A 27,860-nucleotide genomic window follows, 5' to 3' on the forward strand; every position below is an offset into this window, starting at 1 on the left:
GTTTTTTTTTCACTCAAAAACAAGTTCAGAGATGTTCAATATGGTCCCTTCCAGACACACGAGCAATATCAACCCAATACTCCAACTCGTTCCACACTCTCTGTAGCATATCAGGCGTAACAGTTTGGATAGCTGCTGTTATTTCTCATTTCAAATCATCAATGGTGGCTGGGAGAGGTGGCCGAAACACCATATCCTTAACATACCCCCATAAGAAAAAATCGCAGGGGGTAAGATCAGGGCTTCTTGGAGGCCAGTGATAAAGTGCTCTGTCTCGGCCGTCCAGAACTTTTCCCTTTGCACAAACACCCATTCTCTGTAAACTGTTTATACCAACGTTTAATACACCACCTAACCGGAGGTTTAACACCATACTTCGTTCGAAATGCACGCTGAACAACTGTCGTCGATTCACTTCTGCCGTACTCAATAACACAAAAAGCTTTCTGTTGAGCGGTCGCCATCTTAGCATCAACTGACGCTGACGCCTAGTCAACAGTGCCTCAAGCGAACAAATGTACAACTAAATGAAACTTTATAGCTCCCTTAATTCGCCGACAGATAGTGCTTAGCTCTGCCTTTTGTCTTTGCAGAGTTTTAAATTCCTTAAGTTGTGGTATTCTTCTTGAATCACCCTGTATTATACCATATGACATTATGGAATGAAAGTAGGCAAAATATGCAAGCTTTTTCATTTTTATGTTGCCTATGTCAGCTAACACTCGAATTGTAAATACAGATTTGTTAAGGCGTTTCTGCAGTTCTGTGGTGTGCTCCTCCCAACTGAATTTATTATCAAGTTGCAATCCCAGGAATTTAAGACTGTCAACCTCTTCTATCTGCTCTTCTTCATACTTTATGCTTATGCTGGGTGGAAACCTCTTACAGGTTCTGAATTGCATATAGTGAGTCTTTTTGAAGTTTAATGTCAGTGAGTTGGCTTTAAACCATTTATTAATATCCATGAAAATATCATTAGCAGATCTTTCTAGAACTACATTCAACATACTATTTATTACAATACTTGTGTCATCTGCAAACAAAACGAACTCTGCTTCTGACAGTGTAACTGATGAGAGATCATTAATGTACACAAGAAAAAGTAATGGCCCATGTTTTAACACAATAATGCAGTATTACAGTACCTAGCGGGCTGGTATTGCATTTTATGAATGTATTTCCCTCTATATGAATCAAACAATGGAAAATCCAGGATGGAATGTAACAATACCAGAGAAGGAAAGTTGCTACTCACCATATAGCGGAGATGCTGAGTCGCGATAGGCACAATAAAAAGATTCACACAGTTAAAGCTTTCGGCCATTAAGACCTTTGTCAGCAGTAGATACACACAAGCACACATACACTCACATAAACGCAACTTGCACACACATCTGCAGTCTCAGAGAGCTGAGACCACACTGCAAACAGCAGCACCAGTGCATGATGGGGGTGGCGACTGGATTGGGGTAAGGAGGAGGCTGGGGCAGGGAGGGGGAGGGATAGTATGGTGGGAGTGGCGGACAGTCAAGTGCTGCAGTTTAGACGGAGGGCAGGAGAGAAGGTGTGGAGGGGGGAGGGGGTAAGTAGCGGAAAAAAAAGAAATAAAAGAAATTAAAAGACTGGGTGTGGCAGTGAAATGATGGCTGTATAGTGCTGGAATGGGAACAGGGAGGGAGCTGGATGGGTGAGGACAGTGACTAATGAAGTTTGAGGCCAGGAGGCTTACGGGAAGATAGGATGTATTGCAGGGAAAGTTCCCACATTCAGAAAAGCTGGTGTTGGTGGGAAGGATCCATATGGCACAGGCTGTGAAGCAGTCATTAAGATGAGGGATATCATGTTTGGCAGCGTGTTCGGCAACAGGGTGGTCCACTTGTTTCTTAGCCACAGTTTGTTGGTGGCCATTCATGCGGACAGACAGCTTGTTCATTGTCATGCCTACATAGAATGCAGCACAGAGGTTGCAGCTTAGCTTGTGAATCACATGACTGGTTTCACAGGTAGCCCTGCCTTTGGTGGGATAGGTGCCTTTGATGGGAAGGTGATGTTAGTGACTGGACTGGAGTAGGTGGTGGTAGAAGGATGTATGGGACAGGTCTTGCATTTAGATCTATTACAGGGGTATGAGCCATGAGGTAAGGGATTGGGAGCAGGGGTAATGTAAGGATGGATGACTATATTGTGTAGGTTCAGAGGATAGCGGAATACCACGGTAGAAGGGGTGGGAAGGATAGTGGGCAGAACATTTCTCATTCCAGGGTAATCAAAACCCTGGCGGAGAATGTAATTCAGTAGCTCCAGTCCCGGATGGTACTGAGTTACAAGGGGAATGCTCCTCTGTGGCCAGACTGTGGGACTTTGGGAGGTGGTGGGAGACTGGAAAGATAAGACAGGACCTCATTCATTTAAAAAAACTATAGTTCTCTCACTCTTGGTAGACAAAGTAGTTAAGAGTATTATTCATACTGTAAAATATTCTTCAAATTTTGTAGAATCTCTTGTCATTAAATCATCACAGTCTCTTGCACTGTTGATTAAATAAGTTTATTCACACTATACTACACACACTACTAATATTATGTGACTGTCAAAATTTAAGTTTTTATTGAATGGAAAATTTTAAGTGTTTGACATCTCTGTGTTTCAATAATAAAAGTTCTGCTTAGTGTTCAAAAGTAGTGGTCTATTTCTATTATGAATACATGAGTAAGGCTGAATACGTCCCTTCTGCCTCACACAAAGTAGCAAATAGAATTGCTCTCCAAGTAATTTGTATTAGGGGTGGGCGATTGTGGTCAGCGATTGTGTTCTTCCAACGCTGTTGTTCCTTCAGAACATTCCATTGCAGCCACTACACTCTGCAGCCACAAAACATTGGATGTTACTTATGCACCTGTAGTGTCTTTGTTCCTTCTGAACATTCCATCCCAACCATCCCATGCGGCAGCTGTGACTCACCAATAGCCCAACTGGGCAGGTGTAACTTGTAACTTGAATGTGTTGGAGCCAGCCGTTGTGGCCAAGCGGTTTTAGACGCTTCAGTCCGGAACCGCGTGACCACTATGGTCGCAGGTTTGAATCCTGCTTCAGGCATGGATGTGTGTGATGTCCTTAGTTTAGTTAGGTTTAAGTAGTTCTAAGTTCTAGGGGACTGATGACCTCAGATGTTATGTCCCACAGCGCTCAGAGCCATTTTGAATGTGTTGGTTCCTTCAGTGACAGTTATAATCAGTCTGCCATTTGGAGAGTGAGCAGTGCTTGTGGTGTGGGAAGTGGGCTTTCCCAGAATAACACTACAATTGCTTACAGGCGCACTAAGAATCAGTTTCCTATCTAGTAGTGCAATACAGCATGTAGTGATTTAGGTTGATTCCGCCATGTGTGTTTCAAGCATTCCTTATGTTAACTACTAATTTCTGTATTCTGTGAGGTGTTAACACATTTAATGAAATATAAATATACCCTGGCTGTGTCTGTGTACTAGGTCGGAACTAGGATTGTAAAAGTAATGAATAAATTTTGTACCTGTGTACCACTGAAACACCTAAGTGGAAACAAAGCCCCTGGAGTAAATGACATTCCTTGAGAATTATTGAGATCCTTGAGAGAGCAAGCCATGATAAAACTATTCTACTTGGTATACAAGTTACATGAGACGAGGTGAAATTCCCTCGGATTTCAAGAAGAGTGTAATAATTCCAATTCCAGTGCTGACAGGTATGAATACCATTGAACTATCAGTTTAATAAATTATGCTTGCAAAATATTGACACAAATTATTTATGGAAGGATGGAAAAACTGGTAGATGCTGACCTCAGGAAAGATCATTTTGGGTTCTAGGGAAATGTAGGAACCCACAAGACAATACTGACTCTAAGATTTATCTTAGACGTTAGTTTAAAGAAAGGTAACTCCACATTTATAACATTTGTAGATATAGAGAACGCTTTTGACATTGTTGGTTGTACTACACTTTCTGAAATCCTGCAGGTAACAGGGACAAAATAAATGGAGCAAAAGGCAACCTGCAGCTTGTGCAGCATCCAGACTGCAGGTATAAAAACTGAAGAACATGAAGAAAGTTAAGCAGTGGTTGAAAAGGTAGTTTATCTTGTTCCTGATGCTATTCAACCTATACAATGAGCAAATACAGTGTAGTTGAATTAAATTTCCTGATGCTGAGAGAATTAGATTACAAAATGAGACAGTAAAAACAGTAAATGAGTTTTGGCAGTACATGCAGAGTTGGGGCAGAAAAATAACTGGTAATGGCTGAAATTGAGAGGATAGAAAATTTAGACTGGTGATAATAAGCAAAAATTACCAAGAAGGCTGAGTTTGTTAACATACAATATAAATTTAACATTTAAGAAGTCATTTCTGAATGTATATTTCTGGACTGCAGCCTTATTCAGAAATGAAATATGGATGACGTGTAGTTGAGACGGGAAAAGAATATAAGTTTTTGAAATGTGCTGTTACAGGAGAATGCTGAACATTAAATGGGTAGGTTGTCTAACTAATAAAGGAGAACTGAAACTGGGAAGAAAATAAATTTGTGTCATAAACTGACCAAACGAAAGTATTGGTTGATAGGGCACATTCTGAGACATCAAGGAATCATCAGTTTAGTACTGGAGGACATGTGGAGTTAAAAACTGTAAAGGGAGACAAAGAGACAAATACAGTAAGCAGATTCAAATGGATGTAAGTTGCAGTAGTTATTCAGAGATGAAGGGATTGGCTCAGGATAGACTAACGCAAAGAGCTGCATCAAACCTGCCTTCAGACTGAAGTCTGTAACAGCAACATACACTCCTGGAAATGGAAAAAAGAACACATTGACACCGGTGTGTCAGACCCACCATACTTGCTCCAGACACTGCGAGAGGGCTGTACAAGCAATGATCACACGCACGGCACAGCGGACACACCAGGAACCGCGGTGTTGGCCGTCGAATGGCGCTAGCTGCGCAGCATTTGTGCACCGCCGCCGTCAGTGTCAGCCAGTTTGCCGTGGCATACGGAGCTCCATCGCAGTCTTTAACACTGGTAGCATGCCGCGACAGCGTGGACGTGAACCGTATGTGCAGTTGACGGACTTTGAGCGAGGGCGTATAGTGGGCATGCGGGAGGCCGGGTGGACGGACCGCCGAATTGCTCAACACGTGGGGCGTGAGGTCTCCACAGTACATCGATGTTGTCGCCAGTGGTCGGCGGAAGGTGCACGTGCCCGTCGACCTGGGACCGGACCGCAGCAACGCACGGATGCATGCCAAGACCGTAGGATCTTACGCAGTGCCGTAGGGGACCGCACCGCCACTTCCCAGCAAATTAGGGACACTGTTGCTCCTGGGGTATCGGCGAGGACCATTCGCAACCGTCTCCATGAAGCTGGGCTACGGTCCCGCACACCGTTAGGCCGTCTTCTGCTCACGCCCCAACATCGTGCAGCCCGCCTCCAGTGGTGTCGCGACAGTCGTGAATGGAGGGACGAATGGAGACGTGTCGTCTTCAGCGATGAGAGTCGCTTCTGCCTTGGTGCCAATGATGGTCGTATGCGTGTTTGGCGCCGTGCAGGTGAACGCCACAATCAGGACTACATACGACCGAGGCACACAGGGCCAACACCCGGCATCATGGTGTGGGGAGCGATCTCCTACACTGGCCGTACACCACTGGTGATCGTCGAGGGTACACTGAATAGTGCACGGTACATCCAAACCGTCATCGAACCCATCGTTCTACCATTCCTAGACCGGCAAGGGAACTTGCTGTTCCAACAGGACAATGCACGTCCGCATGTATCCCGTGCCACCCAATGTGCTCTAGAAGGTGTAAGACAACTACCCTGGCCAGCAAGATCTCCGGATCTGTCCCCCATTGAGCATGTTTGGGACTGGATGAAGCGTCGTCTCACGCGGTCTGCACGTCCAGCACGAACGCTGGTCCAACTGAGGCGCCAGGTGGAAATGGCATGGCAAACCGTTCCACAGGACTACATCCAGCATCTCTACGATCGTCTCCATGGGAGAATAGCAGCCTGCATTACTGCGAAAGGTGGATATACACGGTACTAGTGCCGACATTGTGCATGCTCTGTTGCCTGTGTCTATGTGCCTGTGGTTCTGTCAGTGTGATCATGTGATGTATCTGACCCCAGGAATGTGTCAATAAAGTTTCCCCTTCCTGGGACAATGAATTCACGGCGTTCTTATTTCAATTTCCAGGAGTGTATATTTGATATTGTTGACATACATATTCATTACAAAGTATTCATTTGACAGCACACGCTACGTTTGGGGAAGAAGACATGTGAGTCATGAATTGTATCCATCTGAGTCTACAGAGGATAATTGTGACTTCCCCTGAAAGTCTCACTGAAATTTGCATGTGTCATCATGCCTGACATGGGTTCAGCACTATGGACTCCATTTCTATCCCAAGAAAATAAGGGAGCACAACATACTTAGCTTTGTTCTTGAAGATCTCATAGGAGTCAAAACTGTGCAATTAGTATCCCCAGATTTGCAATTGCAGCTTTGCAGAAATTTCCCTAATGGCTTTTATCATGTTAATTGTAAGAAATTAAGAATAGGCAACTAATTTCAGCAATCTTCCTCACTGTGTTTTACTTCTTACACCACTTGTGGATCAAACACATTAAAGTTTCAACATGGGCACTAAAATTATGCAACAAATTAACATACATAGAAACCGAGCGAGGTGGCGCAGTGATTAGACACTGGACTCGCATTCGGGAGGACGACGGTTCAATCCCGCATCCGGCCTTCCCGATTTAGGTTTTCCATGATTTCCCTAAATCGCTCCAGGCAAATGCTGGGATGGTTCCTTTCAGAGGGCATGGCCGACTTCCTTCCCCGTCCTTCCCTAATCCGATGAGACCGATGACCTCACTGTCTGGTCTCCTTCCCCAAACAAACCAACCAACCAACCTAACATACATAGAAATTGCAGAACACATCTTTCTCATAACACATCTGATGAGCAACTCATTTTCCTGTTTCTTCAGGCCAAACATGATGCTCCTCTCCAAAGTCAACCCCTTTTTTTTTTTTTACATGTGACTTCGTTGTGCAGTTCACTGATAATTGGTTAAATTTAAGTTAAATATTAAAGATATGCTGGCAACTTTAACATAATTTCTCCACTTCTTTGATGTAATCAGATTCTGTTGTTGTTGTAGTCATCATCATCATCATCATCATTGTTGTGATCTTCAGTATGAAGAGTGATTCGATGCAGCTCTCCACACTACTCTATCCTGGGCAAGCCTGTTCATCTCTGAATAGCTACTGTGACCTACATCCTTTGAATGAGCTTACTATAATCATATCTTTGTCTCTTCCTACAGTATTTACCCCCACACTTCCTTCAGTACTAAGCTGGTGATCCCTTGATACCTCAGAATGTGTCCAACCAACCGATCCCTGTTTTGTCAAGTTATGCCACAAATCTCTTTTCTTCCCAAGTTTATTCAGTATCTCCTCATTGGCAAACATGATATAACTGGCAAACATGATCTTCAGCATTCTTCTGTTATATCACACTTCAAAACCTTCTATTCTCTTCTTGCCTGAACTGTTTACTGTCTACATCTCACTTCCAAACAAGCCTAAACTCCACACAGATTCCTTCAGAACAGACATCCTAATACTGAAATATACATTCAATATTGACTAATCTCTGTTCTACAGAAATGCTTTCCTCATCATTGCATTATACATTTTATATCCTCTCTACTTTTGCCATTACCAGTTATTTTGATGCCAAAATAGCAAAAGTTACAAAACTCATCTACTATTAGTTCTCCAACCCAACTAGGCAGCCATGTGGTTCCATATTGCTGAAGAAATCCTACAGAGCCATGGCATTATAGATGACACATCAAAATTTGCAGCATTATTGAGCAACATCTCTGAGTACATGTATGTGGTGAGTGACGTCAAAAGTGTACCATACATTACCAGCAGATACAACGCAGCTAAAGGTGCACTTCTACAGTGCTTCGTTAAAACACTGGAAAAACAGCTAAGTGAAGTTTTGTATGAAAAGAGGATTGACACAAAAACACATTTGCAATTTTGGGGACATCTGCAAGCGGTAGTTGACTGTAGCAATATCCCAGATGTTGTGCTGTGGTCTGTTTGGATATTAAGATTACCTCCCTCACTACAGTCAATGCTAATATTGAGGGAATGGGTCTCAATTGATATTAAGCTAAATTTGGCAGACAGTCATAAAGCTGTCCTACACAGACAACAAAAAGCAATTTCAAGACACGGCAATGCCTTGGACTTCAAAACAATCCATCCCCGCACAGTAGCCATGAACGCACAATGACACTGGACACCGACCAAGCACAAGCACCACTGACAGCAACCGAGTGCAGGATGCAAAATGCAGATGCATGCAACTCATCCCCATTCCTACTGTAAACAACAACAGAGTGACAGTTGACGTGGGGGCATGGCCTTGTTTTTGCTGGTTTCATACATGATTCAGCAGGAGAGCACGCAACTGTTCAAGTCCTTGCGAGTTCTCAAACTCTGACAGTGGTCCACAGTAGAAGCACTGGACCACCCAACAAAATGAAGATGCCTAAACAATGAGGATAAATGCCACATCAGTTTGCCTATTCCTACAGACGATGCCCAACTCCACGTATTTGTTCACATGTCAAAGAAAAAGTTATTGGCAGATACAGGATCAGCAGTGTCATCCCAGGCAGATCTCCACCATTGACAGCAGTATCTTCACATACACAACTGAGAGCAGCTAACGAAATATCAGTACGACGGTTCAGAACTGTTAAATTAATAGTAGATTTTTGACTGGCAACAAAGTGTACATGGCTGTTCATAATAGCAGATGTGGCTGAATCAATCTTAGGTGCAGATTTCCTTGACTATTTTCGCCTTGTGCTGGACTCGGTGACAAAAGTACTTAGGCAAACCACTTCATGTGAAATTGTAAACGGATATGCCAGTTCCTAAGAAGAACTTCACACACTGAATCTACAGGCTTCTCCTCCTGCGGGAAAACCGAATCTCATACTGCTGGATATGACTGCAAGATACCAAACAGTCAACTGTGAAAGAATTCAACTATTGGAAGAAAATGCAGCACTTAAAACTTAAATACAGACAGCAGAAGAAGAATTCAAGTCAGTCAGTATGTATTCAAAGTGTACAAGTCTCCCCATTACGTAATGCTCATATCAAACAATCGCAACATGGACAGGGTCCACAGTGGGGAGTCAAACACAGTTCTGTGCATTGTATACACGCTACACCAGGATGGCTGGTGCATTTTAAACTGCAGCACCTAGTGCCACATAGACTGCATGTGGCTAAAAACTGACAGATGAGTTACTGCATGTGGAAATAGTGCAAAAATAGTGTAGTCATTGGACAGTTCATGTGCCTTGCCCATAAATTTAATACCAAAAACATGGTGGTTTATACATACTTTGTTGGCCTGTCAGCTTCTGAATGCATAGCCAATACCCAAAAGATATCCAATCTTGAATATCCAAGACTTTTCCCATGCATTGGCAGGTGCCACAATTTTCAGCTTAACTGCAAGAAAGAATATTTGCAGATTCCTGTGCTGAGCAAAGATGTGCTAAAAATGGCTGTCATCCCTTTCTGTTTATGCTGTACATGTTAGAAAATGTTTTACAGACCTAGCAGCGCTTCATTGACAAGTTATTACTCCAATTTGTTTACCTAGATGACATCCTAGTTTTCTCATCTTCCCCAGATGAACAAGAGGATCTCCTCCACATGGTTTTTAATAGGCTAGAACAGCACAAAGTAGTAATAAATTAAGACAACTCGCAGCTCCCATACAGATCATTGCCTGCCAGCAGAAGCAATAAGAAATTCAGGCAGTGTCTTTTCACCAAGATGATTTCAAAATCTTGACTACATCGATCAATTCACAACTGACAGACAGCATATCAGAGGAGACAAAAATGTTGTGGCTGACTGTCATGAATCAATGCATTGTACAAGAACATAGGTTATGAGGAGATTGCAGTGGCACAGGAATGATACCCACAAATCCAAGAGCTTTCGCACAGTGTGAACACCAGCCTTAAGCGTGAACATCATTTGCTCACCGGATTGGAGAATCAGATTGGCTGCATCATTTTGCAGGGCAGGGCTCATCCATTGGTTCCTTTTACTATGTGGAAACACATCTTCAATCACTTGCACCAGTTGCACCAGTTGTTTCACCTAAGACAGGATATGGCCCTCAACGAAATTGGTAATAATCTGTTTCATGAGGCCAGAAGTAACGAAAAAAGTGGACACAAGACAGAAGTATGTGAAGTGTGTCATGTTCACTATTATTTGATTGTGCTCCTTGTGGAGTAAGATGATTGTAGACATATTCTCTCAGTGGTTGATTGTGTGAGACAGTGAGTGGAGGCAGCACCATTGGCAGAAATCACCACAGAATTAACAGCTAAAACATTCATTCAGTTGTGGATATCTAGATTTTATTGCCTGGGTGTGATTATCACTGGTCAGAGTTGTCAATTTGGGTCAGTGTTGTTCACGTAACTCTGCAGGCTTTGTGGCATCAGATGCTTTTGCTCCACTGCCTACCATCCTCCAAAGGAATGGGTTGGTGAAATGGTGACATTGGATTCATAAGGCAGCTTTAATGTGCCATGGTGGACAATGGTGTGATGCACTTCCTTTTGTGGTGTTGGGCATATGCACTTCCTTCGAAGAGGACTTGCAGGCATGACTAGTGGAAGTCTTGTACAGTGAAGCTTTACATCTCCCAGCAGAATTTGTTAAACCTGTTGAACCATCAAACGTGTTGTACTTACTGGAACTAGTCAGCAGAGCATGTAAACACATTTCACAGATCTGCACACTACAGACAATACCACATGCTGTACCAAAAGTTTTTGTGCATAATACCTTCACATGTTGTGACTACCTAAGGTTAAGAGACAACACCATAAGATCAACACTGCAACTCCCATATTCAGGACCACTCAAAGTTCTCCAACAGGGAGACAATACATTTGTCACTTTACTGCATGACAAGCCAACAGTAGCCTCCATTCATCATTTGAAACCATCCTGAATACTCATGATGATCCATTCACACATACTCCAGACACTGTGGTGGACATGCCAGGGGAACGTCAACCCTTTTCAGCACCCTGCATTAAACCATTAAACAACAAACATTGTTGCCTCCAGCTGTGCCCATACCCATGCATCCGGTTGATGAATAGTGCTCCTGTGTTGCTCCCCCATGCACTGGCACTTATAGGATTACATTCTGGACTCAACATGCTTACCCCCCCCCCCCCCCCAATCAACTGTACTCCATGGGGGGAGGGGGAGAGAGGGGTGTCACACTATGGGGACTGCAGGATCAAAACAGTCAAAAATGTTACAAATGCACAACCTCTGACAAAGTAAACTCTCTGATGTCCACCTAAGGCAGATTAACACAGACATTTGTGGCGACTATCGACCAAGTCGCGGTTAATATCTTTGTTTTTGGCAAGCTCTTTGCCCCAGTCTGTGGTCGCGCGCGAAAGCGTACGGACGTGTACCGAGAATTCAGAATGTAAACAACTGTATATGTGTGCTTACGAGAAATAAAAATAGTGTTTATTACATGTGGTGTAGCGTGCATCATTGGATTCGGCAACCCTACAACGCTTACCCATACTGGTGACCCCGAATTTTGTTCGCGAGTGCTACAACGAAATCTTATACCGTCGAACAGTACACAATGGAGCGCTTGCCGCCTGCTACACCGACCACGTGCCAACTAAGTGTTCCAACAGACGCTTCGGCATGGTTTTACAATTATCCACCGGGCGTCCGCAATAGCTCTACGCAGTTTCCGAACACATCGATTAGCTGTACTCAACAGGACAGTGTTTATACAATTCCACAGCCACATGTTCCGAGTGCTCAACAGCCGACACAATGTGCTCAAACCCCAGTGACTATGTTTACAGGTTTCCCAAGTGCAAGTGTGAATTTTCCACCCGAATCAGTGACTGTACAAATCGAGCCGGACGCTCAAGACAGGAGAGTTCATATTTCTGCCGGAACTCCGGATTTTGCACCAACCCCCCCTACACCACCAGCGTCCGCTTTACGAGTGTTTCCGACGGCACACGCCGTTCCTGCCGCGTGTGTTCCACAAACATTAGGTGATTTTAACTATTTTAATGCACCTGTAGGGGAGGGGCCCGGAAACTGTATTCCGTCGTTCGCCGCACATCGGTCGACTACGGTCGATTCTACCGCGCCGGTCCATTCTACGCCCGTCGGCGTTACTCCGTCGACCGCTCGATTCGTTGATTTCTCGACCAAGGTCGAGCCAGCCGCGCCTACCGTGCCGCGTGCCACTGACAGTGGCGGAAGCTGGTGCACCGCTACTGCACCCGAGACAATTACGTTGCAGAACTATGGACAGGGAGAGACAGTTTCTGATAAACATTTATGTCAAGACTTTCCCACCCGTTGGCCGAAGCTACCACCCCTTCGCAAGGATCACCCACTCACATGGTTTACCTTGGTCGACCACGTCCTGCAGCTACACGGCGTCGCCGACGACAATTCGAAGTTCCTATGCTTACTGTGTCACCTCCATGACGAACTGGATCCAATCTGCGACATTGTGGCTTCGCCCCCCGCTACGGACAAATATGCGTTCGCCCGACGCACCATCCTCGAGCGACTATCCACATCGACAGAGGAAGCTATCCGCCTCATCAGTCAGGAATCGCTGGGATCCAGGTCCCCGTCGCAACTCTGGCGTCATCTCCGCGCTATGATTGACACGCATCACATGCCGGACATTACCTTTTGGACCATCTGGCTGCTGAAACTTCCCCCGCAAGTTCAACTTCACCTTCTACATGTAACTTCGGCCCCACTAGATGCCAAACTGAAGATCGCAGACCAGGTTTACAACATTCTGCCCCCCCCCGCATGCCCCCCCAGGGTGCCCTCAGGCCTCAGGGATTGGCACACCTGCGCGGCAGTTCCCATCCTGCAGTACAGAGTGCGCACGACTCGCTCCACGCATGGCAACCGCCGCAGTAACTCCTCTCCTACCAGCACTACTGCAGCGTCGCCATCGGAGGGAACTACAAACAAGTCTCCCTCCACTGCCGCTTCGACCTCAACCAGCACGACGGGCGATGCCACGTGCCGCCCCACTTGGTGTTATTTCCACTCCCGCTTTGGCGACGCGGCTAAGAACTGTCGTTCTCCATGCGCGTTCCCAAACTAATAACGCGACTCAATTCAGGCGCTACAGGCCGCGTTGAACCGCACAGACGCCTATCACTAAATACTTCTTCTCCTCACGTGCCAGGACGCTTGTACGTGAAAGATGCAGTGTCTTGCCTTTCATTTCTAGTCAACACGGGGGCCGAGGTTAGTGTGATACCTTTGTCCGCAGGTATTAAATTCGAGCTTCAGCCTTGCCCCCCGCTTCGAGCCGCCAATAATTCCCTGATCCGCTCTCATGGAATAACGAATTTAAGCCTTAAACTGCAGGACATTAATACGCCCTTACAGTGGACTTTCGTTATCGCGGATGTGGATGAACCCGTGCTTGGGGTAGATTTTCTCTTAGCCCACGCACTGTCACCCGACCTACAACGAGGTACACTAACCTTTAACTCGGGAGACCGTACCACCGGTTCAGATATCTTACCCCTCTCATCCGAAAGCGCCATTCTGCTGTGTGAGCTAGCGGAAACTGCTGTTGCAGTGCTTTCTCTTAGATCACACAACGACGAACTTCGGGACAGCAATGGGGCCCTCCGCTTACGCATCGCCGCCATGCAAGCCAAGCTCACGGACGCGCGTAAGCAGACCGCCCAGCTGTCGCACACGGCCACGCCCCCAACCCCCGCACCACTTCCTCGCACCTGCAGCCGACGCCGCGTGACATTTCTACTGCCGGACGGAAGCTGTACCCGCGACGCTACCAGGTACCCCACCGAGCTCTTCGACAAGGACTACCAGTGGATCACCGCCACTGCTGCTGAACTGCCGGCCTTGGACACACACACGTGTGCATTACAGGTTAGTCACAGTGCAACGGGTGCTGGTCCAGCATCCCCATCGGTGTTCGCGATCAATAACGGTACTGTCCACAGAATAAATACCACAGAAGGCCCACCGGTACGTGCAAAGGCTAGACGTTTAAATCCGGAAAAACTTAAACACGCCAAAGCTATTGTTCAGGAACTTTTAGATAATAAGACTATCCGCCCTTCTTCTAGTTGTTGGTCGTCACCCATTCATTTGGTGCCTAAGAAAGATGACACTTTCCGCCTCTGCGGTGACTATCGGGCGCTTAACGCCAGAACAATTTTAGATAATTATCCCATCCCAAATATTCAAGACTTTGCTTCCCAGCTGCATGGGGCACAAATTTTCAGTGTAGTCGATTGTCATAAGGCGTACCACCAACTGCCAATGGCACCTGAGGACGTTGAAAAGACCGCTATCATCACCCGGTTCGGGTTGTTCGAGTATTTGTTTAATCCATTCGGCCTTAAAAATGCTGCACAGACGTGGCAACGGTTCATCGACTCGCTGGTTGGAAAACTGGACTTTGCATATGCGTACCTGGACGACTTGTTAATTTTTTCTTCCTCCCTCGAGGAACATGAACAACATTTAAATACAGTGCTCCAACTATTAAAAGCAAACGGTATCGCAGTAAACAATACTAAGTCACAACTCCGCCGCACCAGTGTCACTTTTCTGGGCCACAGAGTTTCGGGCGACGGCATCCGCCCCCTAACTGAACGGGTGGAGGCCATTAGTACGGTGCCATTAGTACGGGCCTCCGCCGCTTCCTTGGAACGGTAAATTACTACCGTAAACATATTCCCCGCGCCGCCGACATACTAGCCCCACTGACGGATGCCCTCGCAGGAAAAAACACATCAGGGTCTCGGGCGGTCACGTGGACTCCAGATATGCGTCGCGCATTTGATAATCTAAAGTCAGCCTTACAGACAGCTGTTACGCTTGCTCACCCCATTCCTGATGCTCCCATCTCGCTTACTACAGACGCAAGTGATACAGCAGTGGGGGCAGTACTTCAGCAATCCGTGGGTTCTGTTGTACAGCCGCTCAGATTTTTCTCCCACAAACTGACCGCTTCCCAACGTAAATGGTCGACCTTCGACCGGGAACTGTTTGCTATTTACGCTGCTATCAAATATTTCCAAGACGATATCGAAGGTCGCCATCTCGTGGTATTTACCGACCACGAGCCATTGGTTTACGCTTTCCGTAACCCAGGTAAGGACTCATCCCCGAGATGTTTTAGGCATATGGACCTTATATGTCAGTTTATGAATGACATACGTTACGTCAGAGGCGCAGACAATGTCGTCGCTGATTTTCTGTCTCGGGTGTCGGTTTTATCTTCACAACTGGACCTCAGTGAGCTCCCTAAATTGCAGACAGAGGATACTGAACTCGCAGCATTGCGTTCCGATATCAAAACAGGACTCAAACTAGAGTTACGGACACTTCCTGGGTTTTCATCACCCATCTGGTGCGACATTTCAACAGGACGCATACGCCCGGTGATTCCTGCACCTCTCCGCCGGGACATATTTAATAGTATCCACGACTTGGCACACCCTGGCATTCGCGCCTCCGCACGTCTGGTATCTGAACGTTTTGTTTGGCCCGGGGTGATAAAACAGTGTCGCAGTTGGGCACGAGCATGTGTGGCTTGTCAGCGCGCAAAAGTAGGACGTCATGCACAGCCCCCCATGGGTACGTTCGATGTGGCAAAAAGAAGATTCCAGCACATACACATCGATATCGTCGGGCCCTTACCCCCCTCAGGCCCCTTCCGTTACATACTGTCCACAATTGACAGGTTTACCCGCTGGGTAGAGGTAATTCCTCTCACTACTATCACAGCCGATGCAGTGGCCCGAGCCCTGCTGTTAATGTGGATCTCGCGCTTCGGCTGCCCAGTCTCTGTCACCACCGACCAGGGCCGCCAGTTCGAGTCTGCCCTTTTCCGACAGCTTTGTGAACTGTGTGGGGTGAAACGATTTAGGACTACAGCATACCACCCCCAGAGCAATGGGCTTGTGGAACGCTGGCACCGAACGCTTAAAGCTTCCCTGATGTGCCACGGAGGTGAGTGGGCCGATGCCTTACCATGGGTAATGTTAGGCGTTCGGGCCGCGTACAAAGAGGACCTTGGCGCATCCCTGGCAGAGGTACTGTATGGAGAACCCCTCACACTCCCAGCAGAGTTAGTTGAGCCTTCACTTCCTCCAGATCAAATCTGCGACTCGACATTCGTCGGGCAGGTCAAGGAGCTAATTGCTAACATCCGCGTGCCGCCTCCTCGACCACACACGCCCCCTCCCGTATTTCTGCATAAGGACTTGGCGTCATGCACTCACGTCATGGTGCGTGATGACACCATCCGACCGGCACTCAGACCTCCATATACGGGCCCGCACAGAGTCATATCACGGCGTACCAACACGTTCGAAGTGCTCATTAACAGCACGCCTCAAACGGTATCCGTCTGCCACCTCAAACCTGCATGGACTCTGGGAGAACTGCCCGATACCCCTCCCAGTCAGACCCCATCCCCTGCTGCACCCCCTCGCATGAGGCATCTACTGACAGTCCATGGATGAGCGACGCCCATTCCCACACGTGTGACGTTCCCCACTCCCAGTCGTGTGACAGTGCTACAGGTGCGTGTGACATTCCTAGGCAGAGTGATGCGTGTGATGACTTACCCTCCTACAGGCAGCCCCTCGCCTCTCCCCTGTTAGGATTCAGTGATGTATCAGGGACCAGCCTCAGAGCGTGTGATGTCACCGATGACGACTCGTGTGGAGATTCTGTCAACCCGTATCAGGAAGTGGTAGTGAATGTCAACACAGATCTTATTTGCAGCTCTAATGTGTTTTTTGTTATGCAGCCGGGTAATGTGTACATCTTCTACGAACAAGCCAGCTTCCCCAGTGACAACTTAACTCACATTCATCTCCTCCAGTCTGTCCCCTTGCCTGTTGGTACTGACCCATCAACGGTCAAAGTCCTACGTACCGCCACAGGCATTCAGATCCGCTACCCTGGCCCCTCACAACCACCATCCCCTCCCCAGATCCCTCAACTGCTGTACGAGGATTCACCCGGTCAGGCAGGACCATCCGCCCCCCTCGCTGGCTCGAAGACTTCAATTACTAATGTAATGTAATGTAAGGTATGGTTTCTGATTAAACACCCTCTCCCTCCCCCCTGGGTGTTCCCTTTACATGTATGCCCCAATATTTATGGTTGTGCTCCACACTCTAGGGGGGGGGGGGGGGGGCTAATGTGGCGACTATCGACCAAGTCGCGGTTAATATCTTTGTTTTTGGCAAGCTCTTTGCCCCAGTCTGTGGTCGCGCGCGAAAGCGTACGGACGTGTACCGAGAATTCAGAATGTAGACAACTGTATATGTGTGCTTACGAGAAATAAAAATAGTGTTTATTACATGTGGTGTAGCGTGCATCATTGGATTCGGCAACCCTACAACGCTTACCCATACATTCTTTGCTTCCAGCCATCTGAGTCTGGCTATTGAATTGTAAATATGTGCTTTTAGCTTGTGCAGTTTCAGTCAATAAAGTGTCATTTGTCAACCATCATTTTGGGTTTGCCTACTTGTATTAACTTCCCTATGATGACAATGACACATGTATCTGTAGTCAGTCAGATGCTTTCAACTGTAATAAGCAGTCCTAATTCAGCATTCACATACTTACCTTTTGCTTTCATGTTTCAGAGGTTTCAGTGTGCCTCATGGCATACTTAGAACCTATCAAGTAATGAATAGGTTTCTGAAACATATCACCTTTTTGAAACTGGAATATTGTAACATATTACTCATAATTAACAGATTAGCCTTTTCCTATTTTATATCCTCAATGAGTTATTCTGCAAAATGGGAAAAAATCTGTTTAGCTATTATATTCTGCTATATCACATTCAAATAAAGCAGTAAATAACTCCAAGTAAATGAAACTGTACAATCATAATAACACCAGATACTCATGCAACACATATCATTTGTAATAATGGGACATCAAATGGCTGCTGAATAAATTAATTAAGCTGGAAAAGGAAAAGAGTGTGAATAATTTTCCCCACTGTTTCACTTATCATCTGGTTGATGATTAATCCTGTGACTGTCTTGTTCAGAACAGAAAGGCTAGTGACAGGCAACATCCTATTTCTCAAGTTCTTGAGTGAACAAGGATGATAAGCTTACCTGGATTCTCTGAGACTATCCTAACAAGAGCATCAACAGCATGCTCCTTCTGCAAGTACTCAGCAGGGTCTGGTGCATTTGGGTACTCGATGTCACCGAACCCATCCTCGCCGAAGTAGTTGTCTGACTCAGGTGTCTCCAGAATAGACTGTGAGGCACCCGCATACACTGGAATCTGCAACAGTAACCATGACGGAGGACTGCTTGTTTGTAGCTGTGTATTGTAATTCTTCACTATCACATGGATCATAAGAAAGAGGAGCAGCCAGGAGAGTGAAGACAAGAGGCGGGGAAGAGGAAAAGATAGACTGTGATTGTGATTGGCAAATAATACATTAATATTGCATGAACTATTTAGCGAAATCAGATGAATCTTTTTTAATATGCACAGTTTTATTCTCAATGTGTTCATTCTTCATTAATAGTCTTATCATTGTGGTGCAACATGATAGAACAAATTTGGAAGTAGGCTTGATCATCAATTGCAATAAGAATAAAATAATGTATGATGCACACTATGAGCCAAATAGTACACATTAACTATAGCCCTATAGGAGCATGTTATGGAAATGTGTTTTCATGACAGTCAAGGAAATCGACTGAATGGATGGCAAGAAAAGGATCAAAGAGTAAAAATCACCAAGAGATTTTTTCATGTCTGAACTGTAAAGTTAATAATCAGTGTGCATTTCCAGTTCTGACTTAAGGCAATTAGATATGGACTTTTAAAGTGAAAATCTTTCAAAAATGAGCAGATACACATTGAGAATTATTAGAAGAGACAGGGAAATAAATGTCAGGGAAAAACTGGAGTGGAAGGTGTAATTATTGACCACAATGAGAATGGAATGGAGGTTGTGGAACATGCATCTGATGTATGGGTTTTACATGAATGAAGAAAGTTATTCATGGGATTCTAAGACATGATAAATGGTTGAGGCAATGGTAGGTGCTATAATTACCCACATAAAAAAGTCCAAAGTACAAAGCCAGACCTATTCCACAATGCAAATCACAATATGACCCAAAAGCAAAGTGAAGCTGCTACAAGGAAATATAATTGTGAAATGAGAGAGAGACTGCTCTACTCCAGAATTACATGAAATTAGTTTGTTGATCAGTATCTTGAGGTGGCATTGGCCATCAGTGGCACGTATAGAACTTGAGGCAGTGTGGTATTTTGATTTTTTATCGTGCTGCTGCCTTGTGGGTGGTGTCATGCTGTCTGGTGCTGGTACGAGCAAGTTGAATAGTGGTGGCTTGTCTCAGCACCTCAAGAAATGTTGTAGCCACAGCAGTGGCGCTGGTACAAGATGAGTGGTAACACAGCGTGTTGCCACAGTCCTCTCCCTTTGAGGGCGGTAAGGGGGTTAGTGAAGGTGAGTCAGTGTGACACTGGCCTCGCTACCCCACAATGGGGCCTATCTCATGGTACAGAAGAAGGCAACATCCGTGGCCTTCTTGGCCTCAAAGACCAAGACCACCAACCTTGGCCCTGACAGAAGTGCCCTGTTAGCAGTAACTGGAGGGTAGGGCTGGAAGTGACCCTAGTGGTGATCCTGCTGTGGTCAGATGCCCTGCAGCATGATGTCAGCCATCAGGAGCACTAATGCTGTCACAGATGGGAGCCATGTGAATGTCCGGCTTCTCAGGGGCAGGAGTGGGAACATGCTGGGGTGGCTCCTGCAGTCCACCTGGCAGCTCTGCCCATGCTAGAACCTTGTTCAATACCAGCCGCTGATGATCCAGCAAGGGGCTGGTATAGACAGCAGATGAGGGGGCTGAGGACCAGAGGGAGTACAGTGCAGGAGAACGGCAGAACCAAGGAAAGTGGAGCTGCTCCATGAGGCTGAGGATAGGACAGAAAATCTGGTTCCAAGAGGTGGTTGGATTGGAAGGCGCATGTGGGGGCATTGGAGTCCGACCCACCACCTGTGGGCATAACTGGTTGCGATAATGACCCAACAACCTGTCACTCTTATGTATGCTCACTCGTATGAATGCTCACTGCAGCCAAAAGTGCAAGACCAGGTGGGGGAACCTGAATGGATGGAGGCAAGTGAGGAGGGTTAGATGTTGACAGCAGGAGGTTGCATTGGTGGACCACCGGCCTGTCACCTCTCTGATCCTGCTGACTGTGAAGACTGCCAGAATCCATTGCTCATGGTGGCCAAAAGTGGAAGCCCTGGTGGGGGACCCTAGTGTGTAGTGCAGCAGCGGAAGTGTACGAAGCGGCTGAGGGTTCAGCAGTAAGAGGTGAAGAACCATGCATGGCAGGCACCCCTGCAGCAACTCTGCTGGGCCCTTCTCATTAATAGAAGTAGCCCTGTAGAACTTAGAAAATGCATAAGCATGGCTTCTGCTGGAGTGTCTCTGATGTACTACTTCATCTTAATATTGAAGACCTGAATAAGATGTTATGCTTCCCCACTGATCTGTGTGTTAAACAGGGGCACCTGAAACATTGGATACCAGACTTGGAACAAAAATGCTAAAAGGTCTAAGAGGTGAATTGTGGCCTGTTTTCTGTCATCAGGGTAAGAGGAAGACCTTCAATAGAGAAGATCCAGGAGTGGGCATACACAGTAGACTCCATCATCACAGAACAGTGGTTGACAATGTATGGGGAATGGGAGTAAGCATCAATGATAAGCAACCAAAGTGCATCCAAGAAGGGGCACACAAAATACTGATAGACCTGTTTCTATGGCTGTCTAGGTGCTGGCCACAGTGAGTAACATTGCCTTGGGGCAGCCAGATGACCTGTACACTTGGGATTCACAGCAATTAAGTGTTTCTTTTCCTATTTGACACACAGCCAGTAGACATAGAGGCAAGAAAGCTTCTTTGTCCATGAAGTCACCCAGTGACTGTGGTGTAAGAGCCAATGGACTTTTCACTGGAGGGAACCAAGAATGACTACCTGTGGCGAGGCATGTTTTGTCGTCAACATGATGATCCCATCGATGACTCAGTTTGTGGCACAACACAAAATAATCATGGACAGGGTCCGAAACTAAGGCCGGAAATCTTCAGGCCGCCCCTAATGTATGTGTTTCTGCACATGTTGTGAAATAGGATCCAGACTGCTTTTATGAGAGGTATGAGAGCCCATAATAGCAAAACCATCCTCTGCCTTTTGAGCTTTCTCATAAAGATAAAAGCAAAGAACTTCCTCCCAGTTGAAGCCATGGTTGGGACCCATAGGAAGATGTGAAAGAGCATCCATGTTGGTGTGCTGAGCTGTCAGCTGGATGTGAATATCATTAAGGTAGCAACTGAGGAACATGGCCCATCATTGCATTCCTTGGGCGATCTTGTCTGCCTAGTGGGCAGCGGTGCCAAAAAGACAGGCTAATGGCTTTTGGTCTGTGGCAAGACGAAACTGTGCACCATACAAAAATACATGAAACTTTTTGATTGCATAAATAATAGGAAGGGCCTCCTTCTTGCTTTGAGAATAATTCTATTGTGCCACTTTGAGCATCTTTGAGGTGAAGACTATCAGCCGCTCTGAACCGAGTTTGCAATGGTGCAGCACAGCTGCTATCCAAAACTGGAATGCATCAGTAGCCAAGACAAGCTGCTTACCCACCCAAAATGAAGTGAGGCCAAAAACTGAGTGGAGTTAATTAGGAAATGACACACTAAAAGTAGTAGATGAGTTTTGCTATTTGGGCAACAAAATAACTGACAACAGCAGAAGTGGAGAGGACATAAAATGTAGATTTACAAAGGCAAGAAATGCGTTTCTGAATAAGAGAAATTTGTTAATACAGGATATAGATTTATGTGTTAGGAAGTTGCTTCTGAAGGTATTTGTCTGGAATGTATCTTTGTATGGAAGTGAAATGTGGATGATAAACAGTTCAGACAAGAAGAGAATAAAAGGTTTTGAAATGTGGTGCTATGGAAGAATGCTGAAGGTTAGATGGATAGATCATGTAACCAATGAGGAGGTACTGAACACAAAAAAGAAGTTTGTGGCACAGATCAGGGATCAGTTGATAGGACACATTCTGAGACATCAGGGATCACCAATTTGAGCTGGCAGTTGGTGTGACTTTGCTAGTACTCTGACCAACAATGCCATATGTTCCTACTGTTGCAGTTCCAAATGCTGCTGACTTCCCAGCTGCTGCTGCTGCTGCAGCAAATGTTGACGCACAACTTCCAGGAATGCACTGATCGCCATCATCAAATCAGCAAGAAACGTGTGAAAGGTCCAGTTGCTCCTGTCACTGCTCATTTTGTAATTAACCACACAAATAAGAACCTGCAAGAAATCCTAAACGTTTTAATGCAAATACAGTTACATTATTCCATACAGGTCTAGAGTACGAAGCCTGGCCATGTCCACAGTACAAATCACAATGCGTCCAGGGAGCAGAGTCAAGTTACTATGCGGAAATAAAATAGTGAAATGAGAGAGAGACTGCTCTGCTCTGGGGTTATACCTGTATGAACATAATTTTTTCAGTGTCTCAAGGTGGCATTGGTCATCATCGGAACGTGCAGGACTGATGACGGTGTGGTCTTCTGGTGTTTGATCGTGCCACCACCTTACGGTCAGCCCCATGCTATGGGTGTATTGAATGGCAGTGGGTCATGTTGGCAGCTCACAAAATGTTGAGCTAATCATGACAGTGGCACCAGTATAAGATGAGCAGATGGATTACTGCAGAAGCTGGTAGGTGACATTAGAAAACTTGGTAGAAGCAACAAACTGAAGACTGCAATGCCTGAAGATGTCTGAAGGAAGACTTTATTGAGCAGTGGATGTCAAATGGTTGATGGTGGTTGGGACAATGTGACTGTGCCCTTGGTACCAATGAAGGAGTGCTGACTTCTGATGAAGAGTTGTGTGTGTGTGTGTGTGTGTGTGTGTGTGTGTGTGTGTTGGTTTTCTTCTGCATAAATATAGAATATAAGATAAATATAAAAGTAAATATAAGTAAGCCAACAATGAACCTACATGCAGTTTTGCTCTTTCCTTGATCTTGTGGTAGCCTCAGAGTGTCTCCCTGTGCCTTCTTTATATCTTCAACCTGGTTGTCTTTCAGAGCAAAGATTTTTCATTTGATCCATATCAGTCACTAAGTGCTGAATGTCTACCTGTGAGGATACGATGCCTATTTGACCATTAGTACAGGAGTGTTCTACAGCCACAGCCAATCAGTAAGCCATTGCCCACCTTGCAGGACCACTTAAAATATTTTTCCAATTATTTAAACTTTACTGTATACTAATCTATCAGTTTGATAGAGCTGTTGTATTCTGGATGACTAGACATGCCAGGAGTCTGAGTTTTGTGCTCTTTTGGGTAATAATTTGGAAATTGTAAGTGTTTTATTGACATTTGGTTGAGATTGAGATTGACCCTGGAGTAAAAGCTATGAACACTAAATTTGGTATGAGACTCTAGTTAGGCATTATACTCTTGGTAGACATCATCACCAAAACCTAACCAATTCTTGCTAAAAAATATAAATTAACCTGACCCCTCAGCATTATGAGAAATGTATTGTGTTGAAATGAACATGGAACACACATATCCATGCAAGAAAATGATTGCTGTTTGGAACTGAGTGAACACTATTATAATGGCAACTACCATAAATACAATAAACATTGACCAGGTTTGCGACCAGCCTGGGAGTCTTATTTGAGGTGTACATGCTGATCCCAAAAGCAGCAGAAGAAGAGATAGAGAAAATATGAATGGAATGAACAGGTAACGTAGCATGATATCTAATTATCATGGGAGATTGGAGCAGTGTCATAGGAAAAGGAACTGAAGACACAGTTACAGAAGAATATGGGCTTGGTAGTAGAAATGAGAGAGGAGAAAGTCTAGTAGAATTCTGCAGTAACTTCAGTCAGTTATATGGAATAACTCTTCAAAAATCAGAAGAGGATCAGGAATGCTTGAAAAAGGCCTGGAAACATAAGGAGATACCAACTGTATTACACAATGGTAATGAAGAGATTCCAAAATCAGATAATGGATTGTAAGGCATACCAACTAACAGACACAGACTCAGACTGCAATTTAGCAAGGATGAAGAGTAGGTTGAATTTTAAAGAGAATCATCTGGAGAAATCAACATGGAAAAAAGTGGAATGCTGAAGTACTGAGGAATGATGATGTATGTTTGAAATTTTCTGAGGCTGTAAATGCTGTCAGACCACAGTAAACAGTTCATATGAAGAGAAAGGATGTCTTTAAAAAGTACAATCACAGCAGCTGAACAGGTGGTTCCAGGAAAAATGTAAAGAAACCAAAGAAAAATGATTGTTGGAAGGAGAAATTCAGTATATAGAAAAGTCATAACAGCCTTCAATGAAATTAAAGGCAAGGGTGTCAACATTAAAAATGCAAGAGGAATTCCACTGTTAAACACAGTCAAGAGAAAAAATACATCAAAGGCTTCCACAAGGTGGAGGAGCTTTCTGATGAAACGATAGAAGAAAAAGTGGGAGTCGAAATGTAAGACAAGACATAAGGGAACCAATATTAGAGTATGGGTTTAAGAGAGCTTTGGAAGACTTGTGATCCAATCAGGAGGAAAGCAAAGATAACACTGATTCTGAATTTCTAAGATCACTGAAAAAAACAGCTATCAAGTGAATTTTCAAGTTGACATGTAGAATATATTAGCCTGATGACATACTGACAGATAGAATGTTATCTACAAAATCCCAAAGATAATAGGGGCAGGTAAGTGTGAATATTAGAGCACAACCAGTTTAATGTCTCATGCAACCGAGTTACTGACAAGAATACTATATGGGAGAATAGAAAAGAAAACTGCGGAGCTCCTGGCTGATGATCAGTTTAGCACTAGAGCTGCGGTTCTGACACTGTGTGTGATAATGGAAGCAAGATTTAAGAAAAATCAAGAGACATTCATAGGATTTGTCAACATATCACAAGTGTTTGACCACGTAAAATGCACAAGATGTTCGAAATTCTGAGAAAATTGGGAGTAAACCGTAGGGAAAGCCATGTAATATACCAGAATCAAGACGGAAGAATTAGAATGGAAGACCAAGAATGAAGTGCCCCGATCAAAGAGTATATAAGAGAGGCATGCAGTCCTTCTTCCTACAGTTCAATTTATACGTCAAAGAAGTAATGATGGAAATAAGACATAGGTTAGGAATGGGTCTAAAATTCAGGGTAAAACAATATCAATGAATAAGATTCTCTGTTCACATTTATGTCCTAGGTGAAAGTGAGAAAGAATTACCTGACATACTGAGTGAGTGAAAGTGAGGAAGAATTATGTGACATACTGAATGGAATGAACTGTCTGCTGAGCAGAGAATACAGTGTAATAGTAACCTGAAGAAAGACAAGAGTAATGAGGAGTAGCAGAAATGAAATTGCTGATAAACTTAAAATTGGAGACCACAAAGTATATGAAATAAAGGAATTCTCTTGCCTGGAAGCAAATGAAAAATCAAGGAGGACATAAAAAGCAGAGTAGCACATGCAAAGAAAGCATTCCCGCATTCCCAGATAAAAGTAATCAACTAGTATAAAACACTGGCATGAACATATTGAAAATATTCCTGAGAATATTTATCCTGAGCACAGCATTGGATCAATGTGGATCAAGGAAGGTGGGGAAATTGGAAAAGAAGAGAATTGCAGTATTTAGGCCATAGAGCTGTAGAAAGATGTTGACAATTTGGGGAACTGATAAGAAATGTGATGCTTCTCTGTGTTGCTGGTGAAGAAAGGAATGTGCGTCTAGAAGAAGGTACAGGGTGATAAAACATGTGTTACGGCATCAGGGAACAACTTCCATGATACTAGGGTTACCTGTAGAGGGTGAAAACTGAAGGGGTAGACATAGATTGGAATACATCCAATGAGTAATTGCAAACATCATGTTTAAGTGCTACTCTGTGATGAAAAGGCTGGCATAGCAGAGGATGTTGTGATGGCCCTAATCAAACTACTTGGAGAACTGGAAACCAAAAAAAGTAAGTGCAAACATGGTGTCATTGACAGAAGTAGATATTGTGTAGAAACAATTCTTTTGTTTTCTGTATTTTGAATTTGTTCACATTTACAACACTTGCAGCAACTACAACTGCTCCCTGAGTGAGAAACTTTATGGAAATGAAAAGGTCCACATTGAGAACAGTCAGACAGGCAGCAGTTCTGCTACCAAATGTGGGACTTCCTGCCTGTGCAGCAAAGACAGGTTGCATTGAGCAAGAGTTCTGCTGTATGCTGGGAAGATGGGCTGTAGGAACTGGCCTAAGTGTACTTACATCGAGCCTGCCCGCGGTGTCCAACGTCTTGAGGACGTTGGCGACCACGTTGTCAAGCATTGTGTTGCCATTGGCACAGGTAATGGCTTCCACAGAGACACCTGGTGTGCCCAGTGCTATCAGCAGTGCCACCGCATCGTCAGCACCGGCATCCGTGTCCACCACCAGCTGCACTGGCCCATCTGTCTGGTGCAGCTGCCGCACCAGCCTGACAAGAGTGCAAGCACACATCTCAGTTTTCAGAATGGCATTTTTACTGGCCATTGCAAACAACACAATGTAATGCGATGAAATTCTTCATTGTATAATCAATTACAAGTCATGGGTTGTGTTTCAACATTCGGTCATAACCATAAGGTGGTGGTGTTGTTGCTGTTGTGGTCTTCAGTTTGGAGACTGGTTTGATTCAGCTGTCTATGTTAGACCAAGTCTGATGCATGCAGTCACAACACTCCTGTTCATTTTTGTTATACACTGAGACAGCAGTGCTCCAAACGGACAGTAAGCTACACTTCTGAATATGATATCAGGTAAGTGCAAATAGTATCATTTACATTGATTTGGAACATAGTTTTTACAAAAAGTAACATATGAAGTATAATAAAAATTGGCAGTTGCTAAAAAATTACACAGCATTTGTCCCTCTTTAGTTTCCTGAGGACCCTGTGAGTTATGACACACTACATTACAGAACAGTTTAATTATAATGCATTTGTAACATACAAATATTTACTGAAGAATGTTTTTTTCCCCTTTAAGAACAAAAACTGACTAGTAAATATAAGATTATCTTAATCTTTGCAGAAAGACATTGTATATCTACCCAACAACGTAAAGTTTTGCTGACTACATTAACAGCGAAATCAATGAATGTGACATGTAGGAAAATTGTATGGAATGCAATACTTATGTTATTTAATGTACCAAATAAGCAACCATAACTGCAGCTGAAAAAAAAAAGCCACACACACACGATAATTAAATGTCAAAAGCGATAATACAGTTTCCCAACACAGAAGAAACCATTTCTTGCTACCTCTAAGGCGCAAACAGTAAGAACTTCAACACAGCCATCTTTTGAAGAGAAAGAATAATTACATTTACAAAAATATTTGTATATTAGAAAGTAGAGTGAAGTGTAAGAAAGTGCAAAAAAGTGTGCATCATTAGACTCCAAACAAAAAAGTTCCACATCAAAAAAGGTGGCTATCATAC

General features: G+C 44.5%; 1 protein-coding gene across 1 annotated transcript in view; it reads right to left on the minus strand.

Annotated features, from left to right (window-relative positions):
• Positions 1 to 26,909, minus strand: part of LOC124613765 (pyrimidine-specific ribonucleoside hydrolase RihA-like) — a 69,968-nt gene extending 43,059 nt beyond the window's left edge. The window contains exons 1-2 of the mRNA XM_047142482.1: positions 26,646 to 26,909; positions 18,357 to 18,531 (exon numbers count right to left, since the gene is read on the minus strand). Coding sequence (XP_046998438.1) covers positions 18,357 to 18,531; positions 26,646 to 26,909 — 439 coding nt within the window. The remainder of the gene's footprint in view (positions 1 to 18,356; positions 18,532 to 26,645) is intronic.
• Between the last annotated feature and the right edge of the window lie 951 nt (positions 26,910 to 27,860).

Source organism: Schistocerca americana, chromosome 4 (assembly GCF_021461395.2).
Source record: "Schistocerca americana isolate TAMUIC-IGC-003095 chromosome 4, iqSchAmer2.1, whole genome shotgun sequence".
Lineage (NCBI taxonomy): Eukaryota > Metazoa > Arthropoda > Insecta > Orthoptera > Acrididae > Schistocerca > Schistocerca americana.